The sequence below is a fragment of the Pristiophorus japonicus genome, chromosome 13 (genome assembly GCF_044704955.1).
Source record: "Pristiophorus japonicus isolate sPriJap1 chromosome 13, sPriJap1.hap1, whole genome shotgun sequence".
Lineage (NCBI taxonomy): Eukaryota > Metazoa > Chordata > Chondrichthyes > Pristiophoridae > Pristiophorus > Pristiophorus japonicus.
In genome coordinates this window covers 67,998,439-68,024,447 of record NC_091989.1, presented here as the reverse complement: position 1 = coordinate 68,024,447, position 26,009 = coordinate 67,998,439, and the positions used below count along the sequence as shown (strand labels likewise).

The 26,009-nt window shown below is 44.4% G+C and overlaps 2 protein-coding genes across 2 annotated transcripts in view; one reads left to right on the top strand and one right to left on the bottom strand.

The window, feature by feature from the left end:
- The window catches only part of st8sia1 (ST8 alpha-N-acetyl-neuraminide alpha-2,8-sialyltransferase 1), a 93,908-nt gene that overhangs the window by 35,805 nt on the left and 32,094 nt on the right, over nt 1–26,009 (top strand). The window contains exons 2-3 of the mRNA XM_070897602.1: nt 21,861–22,005; nt 23,311–23,420. Of these exons, the coding sequence (XP_070753703.1) occupies nt 21,861–22,005; nt 23,311–23,420 (255 nt within the window). The remainder of the gene's footprint in view (nt 1–21,860; nt 22,006–23,310; nt 23,421–26,009) is intronic.
- LOC139278030 (uncharacterized) lies at nt 10,202–13,338 on the bottom strand. Its single transcript, XM_070896689.1, has 3 exons — nt 12,897–13,338; nt 11,196–11,355; nt 10,202–10,921 (listed from the first exon to the last, which is right to left on the bottom strand). The coding sequence occupies exons 1-3, from the start codon at nt 13,137–13,139 to the stop codon at nt 10,356–10,358; spliced, it is 969 nt and encodes a 322-aa protein (XP_070752790.1). The 5' UTR covers nt 13,140–13,338; the 3' UTR covers nt 10,202–10,355.

The window sequence follows — 26,009 nt, the reverse complement described above, 5'->3', positions numbered from 1 at the left end:
TCCTCATAGCTAAAATTCTCCAGTCTAGACAACATCCGCATAAATCTCCTCTGCACCCAATCACATCTTTCCTGTAATGTGGTGACCAGAACTCCATGCTGTACTCTAGCTGTGGCCTAACTAGTGTTTTGTACAGTTCAAGCATAATCTTCCTGCTCTTGTATTCTGTGCCTCGGCTAACAATGGCAAGTATTCCGTATGCCTTCTTAACCACCTTATCTACCTGTCCTGCTACCTTTAAGGATCTGTGGACATGCACTCCAAGGTCTCTTTGTTCCGCTACAGTTCTCAGTGTCCTTCCATTTAACTTGTATTCCCTTGCCTTGTTAGTCCTCCCCAAATGCATTTCCTCACACTTCTCAGGATTTAATTCCATTTGCCACTGTTCTGCCCACCTGAACAGTTCATTACTATCTTCCTGCAGTCTACAGCTTTCTTCTTCATTATCTGTTAATACGGATTCATTTTTCCCTCAATCTGTTTCAGCGAATACACTGACGCGAACACCTTTTGCCTTTTCTGTAAAAGATCTTTATTGAAGATTCTCCAGCCGGGACTTGTCAAGACAAAGGAACACTCTCAATCAGAGCCTGTTTACCTTCCTCTGGACAAGCCCCTTTACAGCGCGAAAAGCACAGTAGTTATACATTTTCAAAACATAACACATTTGATTAGCACTTGGTTTATCCACTCCCTTTCTTCCTCCTCCCCCCGAGTATGTCCAATAGCAGGCGAGGAGGTCTCCTAATTAGAGCTGGCCCCGAGGTCAGCATGTTTATAGCCTCATTAAATTCTTCTTCCTTATCAGTAAAACCTATTTCCCTCTTATCAGTAAAAAGCATTACGTTACCCTCTCCTATCCGTGATTGCCTTTTCTTTCCCGTGACCCGTGTTTAACCTTAACTCTCAGTAACCCCTTTTTTTCTGTTGATTCTGCAACTGTCTGCATCTTGACATTTCTTTAGCTATTTTCCCATGATTCCCTATCTCCATCCCTCTGCCACATTCACAATCCTTCTGTACACATCCTCATTCCCCCCTTTTATCATTCCATGATCACCCTGGTGACTATTCCAGGAGTATCGCATTCAGCCGTTCGCACTCTCTTTCCTGATCCTCCTTGTTGTCTGTGAATCCCCCTCGAGCCTCTTCGCAAGGTCTTATCAATGTCTGTTTAGGTTCTCACATCGTATCCTGTCGTAATATTATTGAATTGATAACTTCTGGAGCCTTGGTACAAGCCGAAGATAGGCCTTTTACCTCCTTATGGGCCAGTGCAGGAACCAGCACTTTAACCCTTGTCCTGCTGGTACCCCCAATGCCAAATTTCTCTTACAATTCCCCCCTTTTGGCCCTTGGCTATACGCCAAGCTGGCCATATTTCCCAATAACTATCTCCCTGTAGGCAAGTTCCAGATAGGTTAGTTCACCTGGGTGGCCATCTCCCAAGCTTCGGGACCCCCTGAAACCCTCCAACAGAGTTATATAAGGTAAGTTCTTCCTGTAGGACTGCTTAAATTTTCATCCCTTATGGCCTTAATCATAGTGCGTGTCCTGACTTATCGTTTGGCCTGTTTAATTCGTGCACATGTTAATCCCATCATGACCATCAGAACCAGACCCTGTATTACTACAAGTACATGTGATATTATTCTTATCCATGGGTGAATTTGAATATTAAGTCCAATGTCCCACAGCTTTGAGTACCAGGGCTGATCAGCCAGCATTGTGTTAGTGTCTCTTTGCAAGTTGTCTATTTCTTCCATCAGCCGGACATACTGTCGTCTTTGATTCTGGATTCCTTACACCAAACGTAATTGTTCCTCATTTTGTTCCGGTATCTGTTTGCCTTGCGGTTCCCATACCGCCTCTTCGTACCCTTCTCGGAGGGTATCCGTGATTGATCCGTGGATGATTTCCGTTGTCTCGGGATATATGTGGTATCCATTTACATCTATTTTTCCCATGGGCCTGAAACACAAGTTAGGGTTGGTGATGACACAGGGGGTGACTCCTCCCCTGGTCTTAATCGTCGGGTTGGCTGCTCCTGTGCTCCATTCCCTTGTGGAGCAGCGATTGTTTCGGAATCGTGTTTGAGAGGAGTGATACTCAGCATGCATCCGTTTGTTTGGTGGAATCTGCAATTATCATTCGTCATTCGTGGCGTACCTCGACATAAAACCACTTGGTTAATTTTATAGCAGTCAGTTATGTCAATGCCTATTGTTAATTTTGTTAATTTTAACCACCTGTCTGGCAGGCTGATGGTAACGTAACCGAGTTTGGTTTCTCACTTCACCAATATTATCGATCTGGTATAAGGGGTCTCCCTTTGTTACATCATACTGTGGTATGGACAACATAAATCCGATCATATTCACCCGCCCAGTAATACATCTGAATTTCGGCACCCATGCGTGACTATTCCTTCGTACCTCGCATGTGTTATTCATTTTTTTATCTAGAGTCCAATTGTTAAGTATGCTGTTCGGAATCCAATCTGGTATGTCTCCATTCTGGAGTTGCTCCAAATTATGTTGTACCTCACTTAATATCCAGGCCCCATACCCGGAGCAAACTATCTCAGCCTGTAATCGTTTATTTATATCTTTCCCCATTGATTGGATCAATTTTATTGTCTTGGCATTTCGGCAATGTATGGGCCACTTGTAACAGTTCCCCTTCCGCGCCATCTCCCAACCGGGCATGTAGGGCTTGGTTATCCAGGTCCCGCCCCACTAAACCACTCAAGACTACGCCATTAAGTTGTTAACCCGGTCGTATATTGCATACAGGCCTATGGAATTCATCGTCGTAACCCCTGCCGCATAACCCGTGCCTAGTGTTTCCAGTATTCCCCTTTTTGTTCGACCTTGCCCTGTTCCATTTCTGACATTAAATCTCAGGGTAGTGGGTTCCGGGCCTTCGAGGATCCGTTGTGCCAGGTTCTGGTATAGACTTATAGTTTCATTCCCACAGAAGCTAGGAAGAATGATATCCATTAGATTTAGGTTAAGTAATCGCTGACGCACCCCAAATTATATCCTTTCTTTAGATTCTTTTATTACTAGCCCCCCCTTTGGCTCCAGTCTTTATGGATGGGCATGTGGGAGGAGGATGTGTGGTGGTACTATAAAGAGTTATAGTTCCCAGAGTGGTTGTTGGAGCAACGGTGGTGGATCTATTCCGGACTCTAATGTCCCAACACCACTGATCTGTACCCACATACGGGGAGGTCGGGCATGTTCTCCAACTGGTATCCCCTGGTTGAGGTCTCCCTGGGCAAAGACAGGCGTGCACCTTATATTCCAGAGACCTCCCTTGGTCTTAATTTTATCCCACTGGCCAGTTTTCCTAAACATCCTGAGGTCCCACCCCCTTTTTGCTCCGTTCTGTTCCCACCCTTCTGTTCTTGCGGGGTGGATTTGGCTGCTTGTTTGCAGCTTCGTCCGCCCAGGCATGAGCTTCTCGAACTGAAATTCCATCCAGTTAGATTTCTGCGCCCTTCCCCGTTTGGTCCTATGAACTTGCTCCTGTCCTCGGAATCTACTGGCGCCCATGGCATCGGCAGCCTGCTGCATTACAACCTTACTTAATACACTATACATAGCCATGCATTAAAATAAGTTCTGTCCTTGCTCCAGTCCTTGGCTGCTGGGATGCATATTTTGGCAGTCAAATTAAACAAAGCTAGTTCATGTAGTTGTGTCTTTCCTGCGTGTGCTATATCTCTCGTAGTCCATCTGTATTATCCAGTGCCTGCGTGGGCCTCAAGGTCCCCAGTATCCTGAGTCTCCAGAGTCGAAGTAGCCGCTGCGGTCCCATCTCGGTGAGTGTTTTATCTGCAAATTTTAAACAGATAGCCTGGTCGTCACCAGGTGTTAGGTTCTGGTCTACTCATCTTTTATCCATGCATGTTGCGGTCACTCTGTGAAATCGGAGGTAAGGGTTAGGTTGGGTTTGTAGACTGCACTTACCCACCGTGGGGTACGTTGGCTCTATTGCCATAGGTGATGGTGCTATGGTTGCACACTGCACTATCTGTCTGGCCCCGTTTAAAAAAAAAATCTCTTCCAGCTTATTTATCTTAGCTTTTAACTCTTGAATTTGTTTTGTTTGAGTATCTTTCTTTTATTTGTATCAGGCGAGTATTATTACATAGGCTAGTTCTGTTTTTATTTTTATTCTGACTATCGCACCATTTCCTCTGTTAGGTGAGTCTTTTTTATTCTATTAAGAAATCCAAATTAATAATGTCCAGTATAAAACAGCTGTCAATGGAAAGGGTTAACTCCTTTACAGGTTTGTAAGAAAGCCTGATGTCATTACGTGACTTCACGTAATCATCCGAAAAATTCTTTTTTTTTAAGTCTTTGTGCCTTCAAAACTTGCTTAGAAATTAGGAATCCGTTAAAACAGCAGAAATCATTAGTAAAGCCGTCATAATAAAAATCTTCTCATCAGGAAAGACGGCATTTTAGAGTAAACTCCAATGTTTTCTTAACTTCTAATTGCCAAAGATTTTTTTTTGATTGATTTAAAACGAGACCACACATTTTTAATAGCTATTTTGTTTACTGAAATCCAATTTTCACACACGCTGTGTACATTCTAACATTTCGTTTTATTTTACGGTCCCGTTCACTGGGCAAATCTTGTGGGTTTTTTTCTCTCTCGGCTTCCATTTTTTAAAATTTAGTAAGATTCTCTAATTCCCAGTTCTTTCTGTGCTGAGTTCGCATAGCTTAGATCTTTTCTCCTCGTTATTTTCAAAACCCTCCTGCTTGTTTAGACTGTTCGGGACTTTTCCAGATAAACACCGTCTATTCTGGAAATCTTTTCAAACTGCAGTGAAACTTTTTCGTAATTTAAAATCATTATCACTGTAGAGTGTCTTTTACCTCTTCCAATTTTTTTTTTCCTTTTCCCAATTAAACCAATATCTTTTTCATAGCAAACATCAACTAGTATTTAGTAAGTTATGTCTTTTTCCATCGCAAACACATTTTTTTCAGCACTTATTTAGTACGTTACATCTTTTTTCAAACCTTTTAGTTTTATATCTCCTTTTTTCTTGAAGAGATCAGATTTAATTTAATAATTTTTTTTGAATCCACCTCAGTATTTTGCTGTGCCTTTTCTTAATATCTCAAAATCCCAATTCAAATTTTGTAATTTCAATCTTTATTTAAAACTTTTTTTTTGAGCTAGAAGCTTTTTTTAAAAGGCATTCTTTATCTCATTCCTAGACTAAATTTATGTCTTTCAACCCAATGTAATCAATCATTGCATGTTTTTTTTCGACAAGTAAGTGAACGTGTCAAATGAATAATTTTTTTTTCAACCACCGGGACCATGTATTTTTTATCTTTTACTCAACAAACCTATCCTTTGTGCATTTCCTAGCTCCGTAACTTATCATCCGAATATATCCACACCTGCGTTACTAACTTAAAATGTCTTAAAACTTCCCACATACAGGAGAACACTACAAAGGGTTGAAAAAACTTTCACTCTGTTTGGAGAAGTGGGTGGAGCTAAAATAAACAAACAGCTGCTCCACTCTTCCAAACAGGCTTTTAAAAACATGAAAACATAAAAATTCATTCCGCAGTCAAAAAGTCACACAAGGACTCTCACTCAATGACAGACATTCACAAAAGTCTCTCTTCATTCAACAAAGCTTATTAATTAATTTTTTTCTTTGGCCGGCTCTATTTTTGGATCCATGATTGCCCATTCCCGCGTCGCCCCGCGGTAAAGAAATATTTTATCCTTACACAATTTATTTTATCCTTACACAATTCCTCGCGTTCCCCGCGATTTAGTTTTACACAATTCCTCGCGTCGCCCTGCGATTTAGTTTTACACAATTTCCCTTTCCCTCCGCGTCGCCCCGCGGTGTTCCTATTCGCGTCGCCCCGCGATAGTCTATTTCCGTTTCCCTCCGTGTCGCCCCGCGGTTTCCTAAGTTAAAAGGTATTCGCCAGATTGACCTGGATCTCGTTCGGACGCTACCTGAGAACCAGTGAGTGGCAAAACTTTCTTCAGACTTTTGGGGCTGGAGGGAACCGAAGTGGTATTTAAAAAGTACTCACTCCAGTGGCCATTTTCCTCCCGTCTCGTCCGAGGCTAGTTCGGCTCTTAATTCGCAAGCCCCTGGCAGTCGTCCGTTGAGATCCCACTTCTGACACCAAATGTTAATACGGATTCTTTTTCCCTCAATCTGTTTCAGCGAATACACTGACGCGAACACCTTCTTGCCTTTTCTGTAAAAGACCTTTATTGAAGATTCTCCGGCCGGGACTTGTCAAGACAAAGGAACACTCTCAATCAGAGCCTATTTACCTTCATCTGGACAAGCCCCTTTACAGCGCGAAAAGCACAGTAGTTATACATTTTCAAAACATAACACATCTGATTAGCACTTGGTCTATCCACTCCCTTTCTTCCCCCTCCCCTCCCCCGAGTATGTCCAATGGCAGGCGAGGAGGTCTCCTAATTAGAGCTGGCCCCGAGGTCAGCTTGTTTATAGCCTCATTAAGTTCTTCTTCCTTATCAGTAAAACCTATTTCCCTCCTATCAGTAAAAAGCATTACGTTACCCTCTCCTATCTGTGGTTGCCTTTTCTTTCCCGTGACCCATGTTTAGCCTCAACTCTCAGTAACCCCTTTTTTTCTGTTGATTCTGCAACTGTCTGCATCTTGACATTTCTTTAGCTATTTTCCCATGATTCCCTATCTCCATCCTCTGCCACATTCACAATCCTTCTGTACACATCCTCATTCCCCCCTTTTATCATTCCATGATAACCCTGGTGACTATTCCAGGAGTATCGCATTCAGCTGTTCGCACTCTCTTTCCTGATCCTCCTTGTTGTCTGTGAGTCCGCTTCGAGCCTCTTCGCAAGGTCTTATCAATGTCTGTTTAGGTTCTCACATCGTATCCTGTCGGAATATTATTGAATTGATAACTTCTGGAGCCTTGGTACAAGGCCGAAGAGAGGCCTTTTACCTCCTTATGGGCCAGTGCAGGAACCAGCACTTTAACCCTTGTCCTGCTGGTACTCCTAATGCCAAATTTCTCTTACAATTTGTTAATCCTCCCCAAATGCATTTCCTCACACTTCTCAGGATTTAATTCCATTTGCCACTGTTCTGCCCACCTGACTAGTTCATTACTATCTTCCTGCAGTCTACAGCTTTCTTCTTCATTATCAACCACACAAACAATTTTTCTATCATCTGCAAACTTCTTAATCATACTTCGTACATTCAAGTCTAAATGGTATATATCACAAAAAGCATGGACCTAAAACTGAGCCCTGCAGAACCCCACAGGAAACAGCCTTCCAGTCACAGAAACACTCTTTGCTTCCTGCCTCTGAGCCAATTTTGGATCCAACTTGCCACTTTGCCTTGGACTCCATGGGCTTTTACTTTTGTGGGACCATGTGGAACCTTATCAAAAGCCTTGCTAAAATCCATACACACTACATCAAACGCACTATCCTCATCGGCCCTCCTTGTTACCTCCTCAAAAAATTAAATCAAGTTAGTCAAACATGACCTTCCCTTAACAAATCCATGCTGACTGGCCTTGATTAATCAATTGCCCTGAAATTCCGATGTCCCGGGACCGTACAAAGTTTCTACGGACCTGGGAAGGCATCGGAAAAGCCGGTTTTCAGCGCGCAATGCGCATACGCTGAAATCCGGCTTTTCCAATCTGTCACGTTTCTGGCTTGACAGATCCTCCGTATCTCGGGAGTGAGGACACTTGCAGGGCAAGATTTTTGATATTTACGAATATCTTGCCCTGCAAATGTCCTTTAAAATCTTGCGCCTGAAAAAGCAAGCGCATAGCCTACTTTTACAGGCATAAGAGTTTAAAAACACTTCACATCGCCCATCTATGGCCCATCTATCGCTCAAAACGGACCTCTATCGCCCATTTTGAGCAAGAAGTGGAAACTAGGCCCAAAACATCGCTGGAAAAACAAGTGCCTCAGTTTCCACTTTGATCGCCGAGATGATCGCCCAAATGATCGCCCACACAAGGCCCATCCCAAGTTTTGGCACCTAGCATGTACTTCGCTGGGCCGATACAAAACCCAAAAGAGTGCTGCGAAATAGTTGCTTTTACTGGGCTTAAGAGAAGGAAATGGGCACTACAGACGCCATTTTGAACTTCGGAGGAAGGGTGGAGGCTTAATTGTGAGTTATTTAGAGAGTTAATTTAAAGGTAATTGTACTCAGAATATTGAAACAGGGAATATAAAGAGGCATTATCAAGTTATTTTTGGTAAATAGGTTTTAAATATTGAAATTATTTTGTAAATAGCTTTTATATAGTGAAGTTATTTAATGATATTGTTGGGGCCTATCAAACTGACTGGTACACAGCGTAGAGAGTACAGAGAGTGCAGAGTACAGCGATTAGTGAGTATAGAGTAGAGAGATTATTAAAATTAGTGAAAGTAATTATCGATAGTGATGGGGCCTATGCTTTCCCTGCCTTTAATTGCAACTGCTCACACACTGGTTACTGGAAGGATCAATCGAAGGGGTGGCACAGTAATGCGTAGACTGAGACGAAGACAGAGGAGGAGACCATATAGCCAACGAAGGTACTTGGAGAAGCAATCCTACCTGAACTTGTCTGAAAATGCTTGTCTTAGGAAGCTGCGATTCCGGAAGGAGGTCATCGATGAGATATGTCAACTCATCAAGGGTGATCTGCAGCCTTCGAGCACCATCAGAAACGTTGAGGTGAAGGTTACTGCTGCCCTAGCCTTCTACGCATCGGGATCTTTTCAGGCTTCAGCTGGCGACATCTGCCATATCTCTCAGCACGCCACACACTGCTGCATTCGACAGGTGACTTAAGCCCCTTATGCTCGCAGGGTGGACTTCATAAGCTTCCCAATGACCAGGGAGGCATAGACCGAGAGGACTTTGGGTTTCCCGAGAATAGCACACTTCCTCAAAGTGCAAGGAGCAATAGACTGCACGCACATTGCCCTGAAAGCCCCCTTAAAGAACGCGGAGGTGTTTCATAACAGAAAGGGGGTCCACTCCCTAAATGTGCAGCTTGTTGTATACCACAATCAAACAATCATGACAGTAAATGCTACATTTCCAGGTGCACATCTTACGTGAAAGTGCTATCCCTGACCTGTTTGTCAATCAGCCAGTAGGTCACGGTTGGATGCTGGGGGATAAAGGATATGACCTTGCCAGTTGGCTGATGACCCCTCTGCGTAATCCTGTCACTGAAGCACAGAAACGATATAATGCAAGTCACATAGCGACTCACAACATCGTTGAAAAGACAATTGGAGTCCTAAAGCAGCGCTTCAGATGCCTGAATCATTCTGGAGGCAGCCTACAGTACCACCCTGACCAGGTGGCAGAGTTTATTGTGGTGTGTTGCATGCTGCATAACCTAGCTATAAAGAGAGGACAAGTAATGCCAGATGGAGCTGCAGGGTCACCTCCAGAAGGAAGGGAAATAGAAGAGCCAGCCGGCGAGGAGGAAGAGACGGAAGAGGACGCAGGCAAGGACCTAGGGGAGCACAATCAGCCTGGCGATCTAGCACCGGTATCACCACCCCCCTCCCGAAGACCAGTAGCCAGTGGCAGTTACATGGCCGCTAAGCTATTGCGTCAGCAGCTCATTAATGGATGCTTTGCATGAACTATCATTGTGGATATTCAAATGTTCATTTACAGTTAGGGTTAATCTAAAGTTTCATTTGCGTGGGGTTTCCTTGTTGTCTTGCCTGCACTGGTCTATCATCTGAATTAATGCTTACTTTAAGTAAAGTTGAAGTAAAGTACTGCTATAATAAAAGAATAAACAAATAAGGATGAACAACTATAAATTTGTTAACTAATGTAACTAAGAGAGAAGGCACAAAATTTGTTGAATTAAAGATTTTTTTTTATTAACAAAGACAACTACCAAATAAATTTTTTAAAAACTATTGACCAACACTCTCCCTCCACCCCCGCCTGCCCCCACCCCCCCACCCACCCTTCCCTCAAATCCCAATCAACCTTGAACAAAACATTAACAATTAAAAAAAATAAACAATTCAACACAACACAATTTAACAATGAAATTGAAAACACCCCCCCCCCCTACCTGTGGCCACGTTTCCCTCCAGGTCCTGTCCCACTCCGTGTTCTTACCCCACCCCCCGTTTTGGTCTACGCAGACCGACACGAACGCGTTGTGCAGAGTGGAACGGCAAGACTTCCTGCCGTGGTGGAGGTGACAGAGTGGAAGCAGAAGCCTGAGGCTCTACTTCCGAGTCAGGAGGAACTGTGCCCTCCGTACTCGCTTGCGTGCTAGGGGGTCTCGCTGCGAGCCGACACGACACCTTGGGGTGCAGCGCCGCGTCCAACGAGCAACGCATGCCGAAGGGCATTGGTTGCGGCGGTCTGCTGACGAATGGCCTCCAGCTTCTCCCGTGCTGTCTGTGCTTGCACGGAAGACCAGTTGGAGAAGTTCGTGCTGAACACACCCCAGTTCGCGAAAAACTGGCTCCAGTTTGCAGAGAAACCCGCGAAACCCTGGATAAGGTCGTGACCGATCGCAACCGTCTCCCTGCACAGGGATATCAAGCTCTCCGTTTGGCCCTCCATGGTAGGCGATTGCCCACCCCGCTGACCCGACCTCCGTGGGGTCGGCGTTTGCAATATTTCGCGCCTTGACGTCACCACCTGCACACCGCTTGGTCCCGGTGCCTCATCTGTTTCAATAGAGATGGCCGCAGGTTGTTCCCCCCCCCCACAAAAATAATATTGTCCTCTTCCTCCTCCTCCTCCTCCTGCTCTTGCTCCACAGTTGGCAGCAGTTCCTCCTCTTCCTCCTGCGAGGTATTTGACGGTGCAGGAGTAGTGGATGTGTCCACCTTAAAAATACAAATGACATTTCTAAACAACTTATTAGGACATTAACGGTGCTCATTATTAGTAAACATACATATCAATACAGATCAATTTTTCAATACCCATAACATAAGAATACTTTTCAATACCCCATATGCACAAGGGTTCACCAGGGCTGCCATGACCTCATTCGTAAATCAAGAGTACATCAAAAGTATATATCATATTGCATTATAATTGCAGAACTGTACATGCGTAACTAAGATATTTTTAAGATGCACAGTTCCCATTACTCACGAGACTCAAGGGTGGATTCGACCACACCATGGGTCGTGACCGAACAGCTGTCAGGCCCCACTAAGGCGACCGCAAGCTCCTCGTATTCCGATAAAATCTGCACCTGAGCAGAGCAGCCGCCCATCCTCCTCTGCTCGGCACGATTGATAGATATCTTCTTCTGCAAATGGTGATAACATTGCATGGCATAAGCTAATGGGCTTGGTAATAAACATTTAAGATTGACAGATTTAAATGTTCGACTAGAAATTTGCATTGCTTTGCATATGAACAATATTTCATAATATAAAATTCAACTTAGTGCTAGGATGCATAAATTAATTCATAATTTAATTAATTATCATCATCATCATCATAGGCAGTCCCTCGGGATCGAGGAAGACTTGCTTCCACTCTGAACATGAGTTCTTAGGTGACTGTACAGTCCAATATGAGAACCACATTCCTTGTCACAGGTCGGACAGATAGTCATTGAGGGAAAGGGTGGGCAGGGAGCCTGGTTTGCCGCAAGCTCCTTCCACTGCCTGTGCTTGATTTCTGCATGCTCTCAGCGACGATGCTCGAGTAGCTCAGCGCCCTCCCGAATGCATTTCCTCCACTTAGGGTGGTCTATGGCCAGGGACTCCCAGGTGTCAGTGGGGATGTCGCACTTTATCAGGGAGGCTTTGAGGGTGTCCTTGTAACGTTTCCTCTGCCCGCCTTTGGCTCGTTTGCCATGGACCAGTTCTGAGTAGAACGCTTGTTTTGGGAGTCTTGTGTCTGGCATGCGGCCTGCCCAGCGGAGCTGATCAAGTGTGGTCAGTGCTTCAATGCTGGGGATGTTGGCCTGGATGAGGACGCTAATGTTTGTGCATCTGTCCTCCCAGGGGATTTGCGGGATCTTGCGGAGACATCGCTGGTGGTATTTCTCCAGCAACTTGAGGTGTCTACTGTACATGGTCCATGTCTCTGAGCCATATAGGAGGGCGGGTATTACTATGGCCCTGTAGACCATGAGCTTGGTGACAGTTTTGAGGGACTAATCTTCAAACACTCTTTTCCTCAGGCGGCCGAAGGCTGCACTGGCGCACTGGAGGCAGTGTTGGATCTCATCATCAGAGCCTGCTCTTGTTGATAGGAGGCACTCGAGATAGGGGAAGTGGTCCACGTTATCCAGGGCCACGCCGTGGATCTTGATGTTTGGGGGGCAGTGCTGTACGGCGAGGACAGACTGGTGGAGGACCTTTGTCTTACTGATGTTTAGCGTAAGGCCCATGCTTTCATAAGCCTCGGTAAATATGTCAACTATGTCCTGGAGTTCAGCCTCTGTGTGTGCACAGACGCAGGCATCGTCTGCGTACTGTAGCTCGACGACAGAGGTTGGAGTGGTCTTGGACCTGGCCTGGAGACTGCGAAGGTTGAACAGCTTCCCACTGGTTCTGTAGTTTAGCTCCACTACAGTGGGGAGCTTATCAACTGTGAGGTGTAGCATGGCAGCGAGGAAGATTGAGAAGAGGGTTGGGGCGATGACGCAGCCCTGCTTGACCCTGGTCCGGACATGAATAGGGTCTGCGATGGATCCGTTGGTCAGGATCACAGCTTGCATGTCATCATGGAGCAGGCAATACTATAACAAAATGACTTTCAAGATTCCAATTAAAATTTGCATGCATTATTTAAATATTACATATATAAAATGTTAAAATTTAAAATGCAACTTACTCTGGCTGCTGCCAGCAAGCTGTTCCACCTTTTCCGGCACTGGTCAGGTGTACGTACTTCATTCGAGGCCGAGGTTATGACATCGGCAATCTCGGCCCATATTTTCTGATAAGCACGGGGTGGAGGTTTCCCATGCCCACCCCGTGTCAAGTTGTCCCACCTGCCACTTATTATGTTAACGAGTGCCTCGTTGGCCTCCTCGCTAAAGGGTTTAGCCCTTTTCCTAACACTTTCTCCCTCCATTCTTTGTTATAAATATTATATGTATTATATGTCAATATATTTAAATATATATTTCAATATATATATTATATAATATATTATATTGTATTATTTTTCAATATTGTGCAAAAAGAAATAATTATAAGTCGATAAGAATAGTTATTTTTCAATCTGAAGTCAACAATCATTTCCAACAACCACAAACAGCTCTTTCTCTCTTTCTTCCTCTCTCTCGCTGACCCTCCCTGTACCTCTGAGCATGTGTGATGACCCCTCACCTCTCAAAACGCGGCAAAGAAACTCAACCACAAAAAAACCATTGCACACATGCACAGAATAACGTTGCTAGGGAAGCTTTTTTTTCTTCTTTGATTTCGGTTTTCGGTGGGCGATCGTGAGATAAATCACATCGCCCATTTGACATCGCTGGGGTAAGGCCGAGTGGAAAATCGCAAAAACAAAAATGGGCTTTGTGCCGGCGATCAGCAAGGCCGAGACGTCCCACATCACTGGAACATAGCCCATTTTTTGGGGCCTTAGCCATCTAGTGGAAAGTCTAGCCTATAGAAAAAACATGATTAAAATAAAAATTTAAAAAACACACTTATGTTAAAACCCTGCCCTCTCAGATAATTTAATTTTAAACCCTAGCCCTAACTTTTTTTTAAAATCGGAAATTTTTTTAAATTTAAAAAACACGTATAACATTTTTAATTTCTATTAGTTCATTGTGTGAGGTGTTTTTTTAAATGTTTTGTATAGTGTTTGTGCATTTTGGGGTTTTTCTCATTCATAGTATAGGAGATTTGTAACTTACGAATCTCCTATTACTATGAATGAGAAAATACTTACCTGTGATTGGGTGTCCAGGCAAATGTGACTCCTGTGGACGTCCTGACATGCACGTGCTGCGCGTCGTTGGGAGAGGAGGCCTGTGAGAGAAGTCCCAACGTGCACAGCAGCTCCAGGTAAGCGCGCAGTTTATTTCTATTTTTTCAGGATTTACCCGTGGGAAGCCCTCCTCGGAATTTCAGGGCCATTGTCTTTCTAAATGAAGATTTATCCTGTCCCTCAGAATTTTTTCCAGTAATTTTCCCACCACCGAGGTTAGGATGACTGGCCTATAATTACTCGGTCTATCCCTTTCTCCCTTTTTAAACAAAGGTACAACATTAGCAGTCCTCCAGTCGTCTGGCACTATACCGGCAGACAGAGAGGATTGGAAAATGATGGTCATAGCTACTGCTATTTCCTCTTTTGCTTCTTTTAACAGCCTGGGATACATTTTATCTGGGCCTGGGGATTTATCTACTATCAAAGCTGCTAAACCCCTTAATACATCCTCTCTCACTAAGTTTATTTCATCTAATATTCCACACTCTTCCTCCCTGATTGCAATGTCTGCATCGCACCTCTCTTTTGTGAAAACAGACACAAAATATTCATTAAGAACCATACCCACGTCTTCCGCCTCCACACACAGATTACCTTTATGGTCTCTAATAGGCCATGCTCTTTCTTTAGTTATCCTCTTGCTCTTAATGTATTTATAAAACAGCTTTGGATTTTCCTTGATTTTACTTGCCAAAATGTTTGCATGCTCTCTCTTTGCTGTCCTAATTTCCTTTTTAATTTCACCCTGCACTTTCTATACTTCTCTAGGGTTTCTGCAGTATTGAGCCCTTGGTGTCTGTCATAAGCCTCCCTTTTTTTTCTTTATCGTACCCTGTATGCCCCTTGACATTCAGGGGGCTCTAGATTTGTTAGTCCCTCCCTTTTTCTTTAAGGGGACATACTTGTCCTGAACCCTCAGGATCTCCTCCTTGAATGCCTCCCACTGCTCTGACACTGATTCCAGTCCACTTTGGCTAAATGACATCTCAGCTTAGTAAAATTGGCTTTCCCACAATTGAGAACTTTTATTCTTGATTTATCTTTGTCCTTTTCCATAACTACCCTAAATCTAACTGAATTATGATCACTAGCACCAAAATGCTCTCCACCTGCCCAGCTTCATTCCCTAAAACTAAGTCCAGAACCGCCTCCTCCATTGTTGGGCTTGCTACATACTGGCTAAAAAAGTTCTCCTGAATGCATTTTAAGAATTCAGTGGGTAGCACTCTCGCCTCTGAGGCAGAAGATTGTGAGTTCAAGTCCCACTCCAGGAACTTGAGCTAAAAAAAATCTCGGCTGACACTCCAGTGCAGTGCTGAGGGAGTGCTGCACTGTCGAAGGTGCCGTCTTTCGGATGAGATGTTAAACCGAGGCCCCGTCTGCCCTCTCAGGTGGATGTAAAAGATCCCATGGCACCATTTCGAAGAAGAACAGGGGAGTTATCCTCGGTGTCCTGGCCAATATTTATCCCTCAATCAACATAATAAAAACAGATTATCTGGTCATTATCACATTGCTATTTGTGGGAGCTTGCTTGTACAAAACTTGTGTGCCGTGTTTCCCACATTACAACAGTGACCAGTGACTACACTTCAAAAGTACTTCATTGGTTGTAAAGTGCTTTGAGACATCCAGTGGTCATGAAAGGCGCTATATAAATCCAAGTCTTTCTTTCTATACCTTTCGCACTAATTTTATCCCAGTTAATAATAGGATAGTTGAAATCCTCCACCATTACTGCCCTATAGTTTTTGTACTTCTCAGAAATTTGCCTCCATTTTTGCTCTTCTATCTCCCTCTGTCTAGGGGTCTACCCTGACACATTACAACCTGTGGAATTCTCTACCACAGAAAGTTGTTGAGACCAGTTTGTTAGATATATTCAAAAAGGAGTTAGATGTGGCAATTACGGCTAAAGGGATCAAGGGGTATGGAGAGAAAGCAGGAATGGGGTACTGAAGTTGCATGATCAGACATGATCATATTGAATGGTGGTGCAGGCTCGAAGGGCCGGATGGCCTACTCCTGCACCTATTTTTTATATTTCTAAGTTAAAGCATCCTGGGAATTAACAACTTTAACCATTTCATTTTTTTCTAGCTACAGTACAAATCCACAAGCCATTTAATAAGCAAAACAAAAGCAAAAACCCTAATCATATGAGACGACCTATATATGTATACACAACTAGGGTTCTTACATGACTGAGTAGGCGAGATTGATACCCACCGAGCCACAAGAAGTATATAGATCTGACACTCTCTACAGTTGGCATGGATACTCTACTCTGTCAACCAGTTCGACAATCCTCCCCTTGTACAAACACAAATAAGAACATAACTTGACTTTTTACAACCATTATATACGGTAGTCACCACAAGCTCAGATACTGACAACAATTAAATGATAATAAGTGTATAAGGTGTGTATGGATACACTTTGTGTGAAAAAGGGTTTGTTTATTTCACTCCTGAAAGGTCTAGCTCTAATTTTAAGATTATGCCCCCTTGTTGTGGGTTTCCCCACCAGAGGAAACCGTTTCTCTGTATCTACCCTATCAAATCGCTTTGGTTAGGTAAGGATATTAAGGGAGATGGAGCAAAGGCAGGTAAATGGAGTTGAGATACAGATCAGTCATGATCTAATTGAATGGTAGAACAGGCCCAAGGGGCTGAAGGGCCTACTCCTCTTCCTATGTTCCCTTAATTATTTTAAACAACTCAAATAGATCATTCCTTAACCTGCTGAACTCAAGTCAGTACAAGGCAACATTATGCAACCTGTCTTCATGATTTTACTGTTTTAGCCTTGGTATCATCATCATCATAGGCGGTCCCTCGAACAAGAATGACTTGCTTCCACAAGAGTTCATAGATGTTTAAATGAAGGACCCAATGTTCCAGTCCTGAACTCCACTTGAAGGGGTGGAAGATGCCTGGGCGTGGATTTTTTTAACATGTGGTGACTGTTGCACATCAGCCACCACACGGGATTGACAGAGCTAGGCCTTTATCCAGTGGCAAGGATTAACCAGGATGACTGGAGACCTGTTCTGCTGCACGGACCTAGTGCGCACACATATCGCAGTGTGGGCAGGCTCGTGCTGCCCCTGGGTCCTCGGCTCTTCTAGGCTCCGTACCCTCATTTGCCGTACCCCCGCCACGATCTCTCGCTGCTCTTCCGCCATAAAACACTCGCCGCACTTCCGCCACAATCTCCCACCGCACCTCCGCACCAAACATTCGCCACACCTCCGCCACAATCACCCACCGAATCTCAGCCACGATCCCTCATCGCTCCTCCATCTCGGATCACTCGCCGCACCTCTGCCACATCCTTCCCTCTCCTCTGCTTTACCAGGGCCCCGCCGATGCTCCTGCCTACACTCCAAACAGCGACCTGGGTCCTGATGACGGCACCCAATCGCCCACCTCGAAGCCATTGCACACTTGGAGCAGCTCGCGCTGGAAGTTGTAGTGGTATGTCGCTCCAGCTCTTATACTTCCCGACCTGTGGAAGTGTTCTCTCGCAGGTCGGGGGGCCACAATGCTCCAGGGCCTGCCGCTCCAGCTCCCATGCTTCCTGACCAGCATGCACACGAATATTGTCATGTCTGAAGGAGGGTCTAGCCTTGGTATAATCATGAATGTGCTGTACCCCCTCCAAGGCCTAATAAGGGGCCTGGACATAGTGGATAGTAAGGGTCTATTTCCATTGGTGGAGGAGTCTATTACAAGGAGGCATAGTTTTAAGGTGATTGGTGGAAGGTTTAGAGGAGATTTGAGGAGGGGATTCTTTACGCAGAGGGTTGTGGGGATCTGGAACTCGCTGCCTGGGAGAGTGGAGGATGCAGAAACCTTCACCATTTTTAAGAGATGGTTGGATGGGCTCTTAAGGGGCCGTAACCTGCAGGGTTACGGACCTAGAGCTGGTAATTGGGATTAGACTGAATGATCTTTTGTTGGATGTAGCAGATATAATGGTAAGTATGGCCAGGGTGATTTCCTGGACTAGTTTCGATTGCCTGGATGAGTCGGAGAGGAATTTTCCCAGATCTTTACTCCCTAAATTGGCCTGGGCTTTTAATCTGGTTTTTGCCTCTCCCAGGAGATCACATGGCTCCAGTTGGGGTGGAGTGTAGAATGTTTCAGTGTAAGGGGTTTCGCAGTTGTGTGAGGCGGATTGGTTGGGCTGGGTGCTCTTTTCCTTTCTGTCATTGTTCATAGGTTTATATGTAACCTTTAGGGCTGCTGACCAAGGGCAGTGTGGCTCTTTGTCGGCCGGCCCGGACACGATGGGCTGGAATGGCCTCCTTCTGTGCTGTAAATTTCTGTTTCTGTGTTTCTATATCCTTCCTAAGGTGCGATGCCCAAAACTGACGCAGTGCTCTGACTGAGGTCTGGCCAAGGCTCTGAACAATTGAAGCATCACTTCCTCACTTTTGAATTCCAACTCCCATGAGATAAAGGCCAACGTTCCATTAGCCTTTTTGATTACCTTTTGTACCTATGCACTGGCTTTTAGTGATTTGTGAACCTGGACCTTTCTCATCCACTATTTCTAGTCTGTCTCCATTAATAAAATATTCTGACCTTTCTTTCTCGCATGTAAAGTGGATGCCAATATACTTCCCCACATTGAACTGCATCTGCCATAGTTCAGCCCACTCACTCAGTCTGTCTGTGTCCCTTTGTAACCTCTTGCTCCCATCTACACAACTTACTGTGCCTCCTAACTTAGTGTCATCTGCAAACTTGGATATACAACTCTCTATTCCATCATCCAAGTCATTGCCATATATGATGCAATGGTGAAACGATGAGGCCCCAGTACAGATCCTTGGGGTACATCACTTGTCACACCCTGCCAGTCAGAGAATGTCTCCTTTATCCCTATTCTCTGTCTTCTGCCTTGCAACCAATTACCAACCCACGTCACAAGATTACCTCCAATTCCATACACTTTAATTATTGCTAATAATCTCTTGTGCAGAATCTGATCAACTGCCTTCTGGAAGTCCATATAGACAACATCTATTGACACTCCCCTGTCCACCATTCTAGTGACCCCATTCTAGTGACCTCCTCAAAAGTTCAACTGGATTAGTCTGACATGATCTATCCTTCACAAATCCAAGCTGATTCTCCTGTCCAAATACTCAGTAACTCTGCCCCTAATGACAGATTCCAGTATCTTCTCCACAACTGATGTTAAACTGACAGGTCAGTAGTGTTTGGTTTCTCCCTGCCCCCTTTGTAAATAATGGAGTGACATTTCCAATTTTCCAATCTAAAGGCATAAATCCTGAATCTAGCGAGCATTGGAAAATGATGACTAACACATTTGTAATTTCCTTACGTATTTTTTTTAATACTCTGGGGTAGAACACATCAACTCATCACCCTTATGCATTCCCTCAGTGACTGTTTTGTGTGAGCCTTTGTCTATCCTACTGATGTCACACACTGCTTCCTCAGTGGCTGCAGCAAGGCCGCTGGAAGGCTGCTGACTTTCAGTGGGGGATATTGCAAATGGTCTTGCAGGTCGACCTTGAGAAGCTGGTGGCTGGGAGGGTCAAATTGAGTGATGGTGTTTCTTCTTCTTCTTCACTCTCCTCTCCTCCTCTCCCTCTTCTGTGGTCACCCACTGGCTGGGGTGTGTAAAATGAGGAAGGCACAAGGTGGAGTTGTGGTGAGGGGAGGGTGGGAAAGCAAGAGGTGCGTACGAGAAGGAGGATAATGTATGAGGATACCAGTATCTTGTATCCTTTCAGCCCCATCGCAGGCCAAGGGCTCAGCCATGTCCCTGCCAAGAATGGCCAGCACCGTCTCCTCCAAGATTAGGTTAGGAATGGGAGGTGTGCCTCGTGATTGTTGGTAAGTGAGTGATTGAGCAGTGTGTGAGGCTAGTGGTGCAGTTGGTAGGAGACGGTTTTTGAAGATGCACTCACTGACCTTGACTAGTGGTCTGACGTCATGAAGCTTCTTTGGGCACTGGAGCCAGGTAATGGGGGCGACACTGCTGGCAGTGTCAGCCTCGGTGATCTGGTCCCACATCCTTCTTTCTTGCAGTGTTGACCCCCTGCACCAAGCTGAAGTGATGTGTGCGAGACCCTGGTTGCTTTTCATTAGTCTCTCTAAGGCCTTCACATCCTTCCGAAAGTGCGGTGCCCAGAATTGAACACAATACTCCAGCTGAGGCCGGACCAATGTTTTATAACAGTTTAGCATAACTTCTTTGCTTTCGTACTCTATTCCTCTGTTAATAATACTAAGGATCCCATGTGCGTGTTTATCCGCTTTCTCAACGTCGTGCCACCTTCAAAACTATGCACCCCCAGATCTATCTGTTCCTGAACCCCTTTAAAATTGAACCATTTAATTTATATTGCCTTTCCTTATTCTTCCTACCAAAATGTATCACTTCACACTTCTATGTGTTAAATTTCATCTGTCCATTTCACCAGTCTGTCTATGTCCTCCTGAAGTTTGATACGAGCCTCCTCATTGTTTACTTAATTTCCAAATTTTGTGTCATCTGCAAACTTTGAAGTTATGCCCTGTATACCCAAGTCCAGGTCATTAACAAATAGCAAAAAGAGCAGTGGTCCTAATAATGACCCCTGGGGAACACCATTGCATAATTTCCTCCAGACTGAAAAACAACTCTTCACCACTACTCTGATTTCTGTTCCTTATTTCGTATCCATGCTGCCACTGTCCCTTTACTCTAATATCTTTTTTATAATATGGCGATCAGAACTGTACGCAGTACTTCAAGTGTGGTCTAATGTCTCCAGTCGTCTTGGTTAACCCTTGCCACTGGACCAAGACCTAGCTCTGTCAAGCCCGTGTGGTGGCTGGTGTGCAACGGTCACCACACTTAAAAAAAATCCACGCGCAGACATCTTCCACCCTTCAAGGTGTAGTTCGGGATCTGGAATATTAGGTCCTTTATTGAAACAACTGAGAACTCATCCCTTTTTAGTGTGGAAGCAAGTCATCCTCGATACGAGGGGCCGCCTAAGAAGAAATTGGATTCAGTTTTGCTACTAAGTCTATTATGTTGTACTTTGTGAAACGCATTTTTAAAGTCCATATACACATCAACCACACTGCCCTAATCAACCCTCTCCATTACTTCATCAAAGAACTCAATCAAGTTACTCAAACACGATTTGTCTTTAAATACATGCTGACTTTTATTTATTAACCCATACTTTTCCAAATGCCAATTAATTTTGCTTCATATATTGTCTCTAAAAGCTTCCCCAACATCAATGTTAAGCTGACTGGGCTCTCGTTGTTTGGTTTATCCCTCTCCCCCTTTTTAAGCAGGGTGTAACATTTACAATCCTCCAGTTCTCTGGCACCACCCCCATATCTAAGGAGGATTGTAAAAATGTGGTCAGAGCCTCTGCAATTTCAACCCTGACTTCCCTCAGTAATCTAGGATGCATCCGGACTGGGTAACTTTTCTACTTTGAGGACTGCCAACATTTTAAATACATCCTCTGCATCTATTGTTATTCTATCCAATATCGCTACCACCGCCTCTTTTACTGCTACATTGGCAGCATCCTCTTCTCAAGTGAAGACAGATGCAAATAACTCATGTAGTACCTCAGGCCCCACAGAAAGATCTCCTGTTTGGTCCCTAACCTGCCCCCACCCTTCCTTTGACTATCTTTTTACTATTTATATGTTTATAAAAGACTTTTGGATTCTTTTTTAAGTTAGCTATCCAGGGAAAGCCCCATACCAGGAGCACAGATTAGTGAGATTTGCTGTCACATCTCCATGTATGATTACTGTTTATCCATTTAAAACAGTTCTTGTTTTCTTGCAGGAGACTACTCGAGCAATGTTGTGATGTGGAGCGGCTGTTTGCTGTAACAAAGTCGAACTCTCCCATGGGGAAGAGCCTCTGGTTTGATGGCGAATTCTTCTACTCACTCGCTGTCAACAATGAAATCTTCTCCATGTTTCCCCAGGTTAACAATCAATACTTTATCTTCAGTCTGAAGCTCGGCTCAGATGCTCTTAGAAAAAGAAAGAAACTATGAACTAAAGTATATAGGAAAACTTCACATAGTTACAAATATGAAAGTTAGTCCAGTTTGTTTTACAGACTGTTGCCAGGCATGATTTTAATATTGTCAACGGGACACAATCCTTTCCATTGTGTAAAACGGATCTTAAATCAATTCAAGTATATGAGGGGTCTTACACCTGGTGTAGTGCATGAAGGGTCTTACACCTGGTGTAGTGCATGATGGGTCTTACACCTGGTGTAGTGCATGAAGGATCTTACACCTGGTGTAGTGCATGAAGGGTCTTACACCTGGTGTAGTGCATGAAGGGTCTTACACCTGGTGTAGTGCATGAAGGGTCTAACACCTGGTGTAGTGCATGAAGGGTCTTACACCTGGTGTAGTGTATGACGAGTCTTACACCTGGTGTAGTGCATGAAGGGTCTTACACCTGGTGTAGTGCATGAAGGGTCTTACACCTGGTGTAGTGCATGAAGGGTCTTACACCTGGTGTAGTGCATGAAGAGTCTTACACCTGGTGTAGTGCATGAAGGGTCTTACACCTGGTGTTGTGCATGAAAGGACTTATACCTGGTGTAGTGCATGAAGGGGCTTACACCTGGTGTAGTGCATGAGGGGTCTTACATCTGGTGTAGTGCATGAGTGGTCTTATACCTGGTGTAGTGCATGAAGGGGCTTACACCTGGTGTAGTGCATGAGGAGTCTTACACCTGGTGTAGTGTATGAAGGGTCTTACACCTGGTGTAGTGCATGAGAGGTCTTACACCTGGTGTAGTGCATGAGGGGTCTTACACCTGGTGTAGTGCATGAAGAGTCTTACACCTGGTGTAGTGCATGAGGGGTCTTACACCTGGTGTAGTGCATGAGGGGTCTTACACCTGGTGTAGTGTATGAAGGGTCTTACACCTGGTGTAGTGCATGAGGGGTCTTACACCTGGTGTAGTGCATGAGGGGTCTTACACCTGGTGTAGTGTATGAAGGGTCTTACACCTGGTGTAGTGTATGAAGGGTCTTACACCTGGTGTAGTGTATGATGGGTCTTACACCTTATGTAGTGCATGAAGGGTCTTACACCTGGTGTAGTGCATGAATGATCTTCAAGGAAAATTACAATTTTGTGAAGGAAATGGTTTTGGAAAGGCCTGTGAGTAAACCACCAGGTTTTACTGGCCAAAGGAGGCTAAAGATTGGAAGGAGGACCAGCTGAGTCCAGTAACTGAAAACTGGTCTCTTTGGTGTTGCTAGGATACACCATTCCAGTTACCGCTGAAAAAGTGCTCGGTGGTGGGAAATGGCGGAATCTTGAAGAAGAGTAATTGTGGCGGTCAGATCGACGAGGCGGATTTCGTCATGCGGTAAGGGACCTTTTTAATGCCCCTTGTCTGGTCTGCAGTTCAGGAAATACCGTCCGCCCCTCGAGTTTCAATTTCCCACCTTTCTATGTTTGAGGTCCTCCTGCGCATTATTTTTAATTCACTCGATGGCTCCGTTTTATAAATGAGCTTTTGGCCTTTATTGCAAAGGAGGTGGAGTATAAAAGCAGGGAAGTCTTGCTACAGTTATACAGGGTATTGGTGAGGCCACACCTGGAATACAGCGTGCAGTTTTGGTTTCCATATTTCAAAAAGGATATACTTGCTGTGGAGCCAGGTCAGAGAAGGTTCATTAGGTTGATTCCGGGGATGAGTGGGTTGACTTATGAGGAAAGATTGAGTAGGTTGGGCTGCTACTCATTAGAATTCAGAAGAATGAGAGGTGATCTTATAGAAATGTATAAGATTATGAGGGGGCTGGACAAGGTGAATGCAGAGAGGATGTTTCCATTGTGGGGGCGACTAGAACTAGAGGGCATAATCTTAGGATAAGGGGCTTCCCATTTAGAATTGAGATGAGGAGAAATTTCTTCTCTCAGAGGGTTGTAAATCTGTGGAATTCGCTGCCTCAGAGAGCTGTGGAAGCTGGGACATTGAATAAATTTTAAACAGAAATAGACAGTTTCTTAAACGATAAGGGGATAAGGGGTTATGGGGAGTGGGCAGGGAAGTGGAACTGAGTCCATGATCAGATCAGCCATGATCTTATTGAATGGCGGAGCTGGCTCGAGTGGCCGTATGGCCTACTCCTGCTCCTATTTCTTATGTTCTTATGAGCCCATTTACCTCAGTTGTTAGCCCATATTAAAGTCCGTTTTCCTGAGCTGCAGTAGCAATGACAGAATCTACGCTGAGGTGTTGGCAGGGGCTGTGTAGGAATTAAGGAAGCCCCACAAAGTCTGCCATTCCTGCTATACTATACTAGATCCATTAACTTCATCTCAGAATCTGCACCACAGAATTAAAATAAAGATGAAGTGATGAGTAGATAAATGGTTAAACAATGAACACGGGTATAGTTGCAGAGGACAGTAAGGAACAAGGATAGGCGCTTCAGTTCTTTGGCATTTTGTGTACAATTTGAACTGTTATTTACCTAAGAGAGTTGAATAATCACAGGTAAACTTATAAGAGCTAACACTGTGAAATGTTTCCTCAAAGCCCACTCGAAAGGTAAATGAGAAAAACTTGCATATAATTACATTACATAGGGCTCAATTTTCCCCAAAGCATTTTTTTGGCGTACTTGAAGAGATACGCCTGATTTTTGGGGGCCTAAGTACGGCAAAAAAAAATTCTAAGATTCTCCATTGGACTTTTTCATTTTGCCGTGGCCTAACCCAACATTTAGTTTTGGGGGTGGAGCCTTGATCTGCACCAAAAAGATCGGGCTGCCATAGTAACCAGGGACACAATGCGAGCTGAGGATGCAAAGTGAAGCATACAGCCAGCTCCCAACACATTAAAAGAATTGAAAAACACATAGCAGCAACTTACCTCCAACCCCGCCCGAAGGGCTTGCCAGTCTGGTCTCTCTCTCCCTCTCTCCAAAAAAAATCGTAACTAACTGAGTTACGCCGGTGCAAATTGATTGGGGAAACTGTGGTTTTTCAACTTGGGCCAAAAAGAGCAGCTTGCTCCAAAAATACAGCGCAAATCACCGGGGAAAATTGAGCCCATAGAAATGACAGCACAGAATCAGGCCATTCAACTCCACCCTATCAACATATCCTTGTATTCCTTTCCCCCTCAAGTATTTGTCTCACTTCCCCTTAAGTGCAGCTATGCTATTCACAACCACTCAATAGGGCCCAAGTTTCCACAGGAGTTGCTCCTAATTTTTTGGAGCAACTAGTTTTTTTTTTTGGAGTATCTTAAAAAATCGCAATTCTCCACATATAGGGCCCAAGTTTCCACATGATTTGCGCCTGATTTTTAGGAGCAACTGGTGGAGAACGGACTATCTTAGAAATCGCAATTCTCCACATTTTTTTTTCTGCAGTTCTAGTCAGGTAGAACAGTTCTACTTTGGAACAGAATTTTTTCTTCAAAAGGGGGCGTGTCCGGCCACTGACGCCTGATTTCAAAGTTTCCACAGTGAAAACGTACTCCAAACTAAAGTAGAATGGAGCCAGTGAAGATTTTTGTAGAACTGAAAAAACCTGTTCTACACATTAAAAAATCAGGCGCAGGTTACAAATTAGGCGTCCAGAACGAGGTGGGGGGGGGGGGGGGGGGGAAGGGAAGTCATTAAATTCTATAATAAATCCTTATTTATACTTATACAAATATTATACAAATAAATCCAACCTGAATAAACATTTATAAGCAAAGAAAAGATTAAATAAACCATCTTCCTACCTGTGTGAAAGTGCTTCAGGCAGGCCTTTCGGGACCAAAGGCTGAACGGGCCGGCCCGAGACTTCGGGCAGGGCCCGTCCCCAGCACCAGATTTACAGGTAGGTGGCGTTGGGTTGGGTCAGGTCGGGGAGGTTCGGTTCGGTTCGGGTCGGGGGGTGGGAGGGAGAGAGAGGGGGGGGGAGAGAGAGGAGGGGGAGAGAGAGGGAGGGA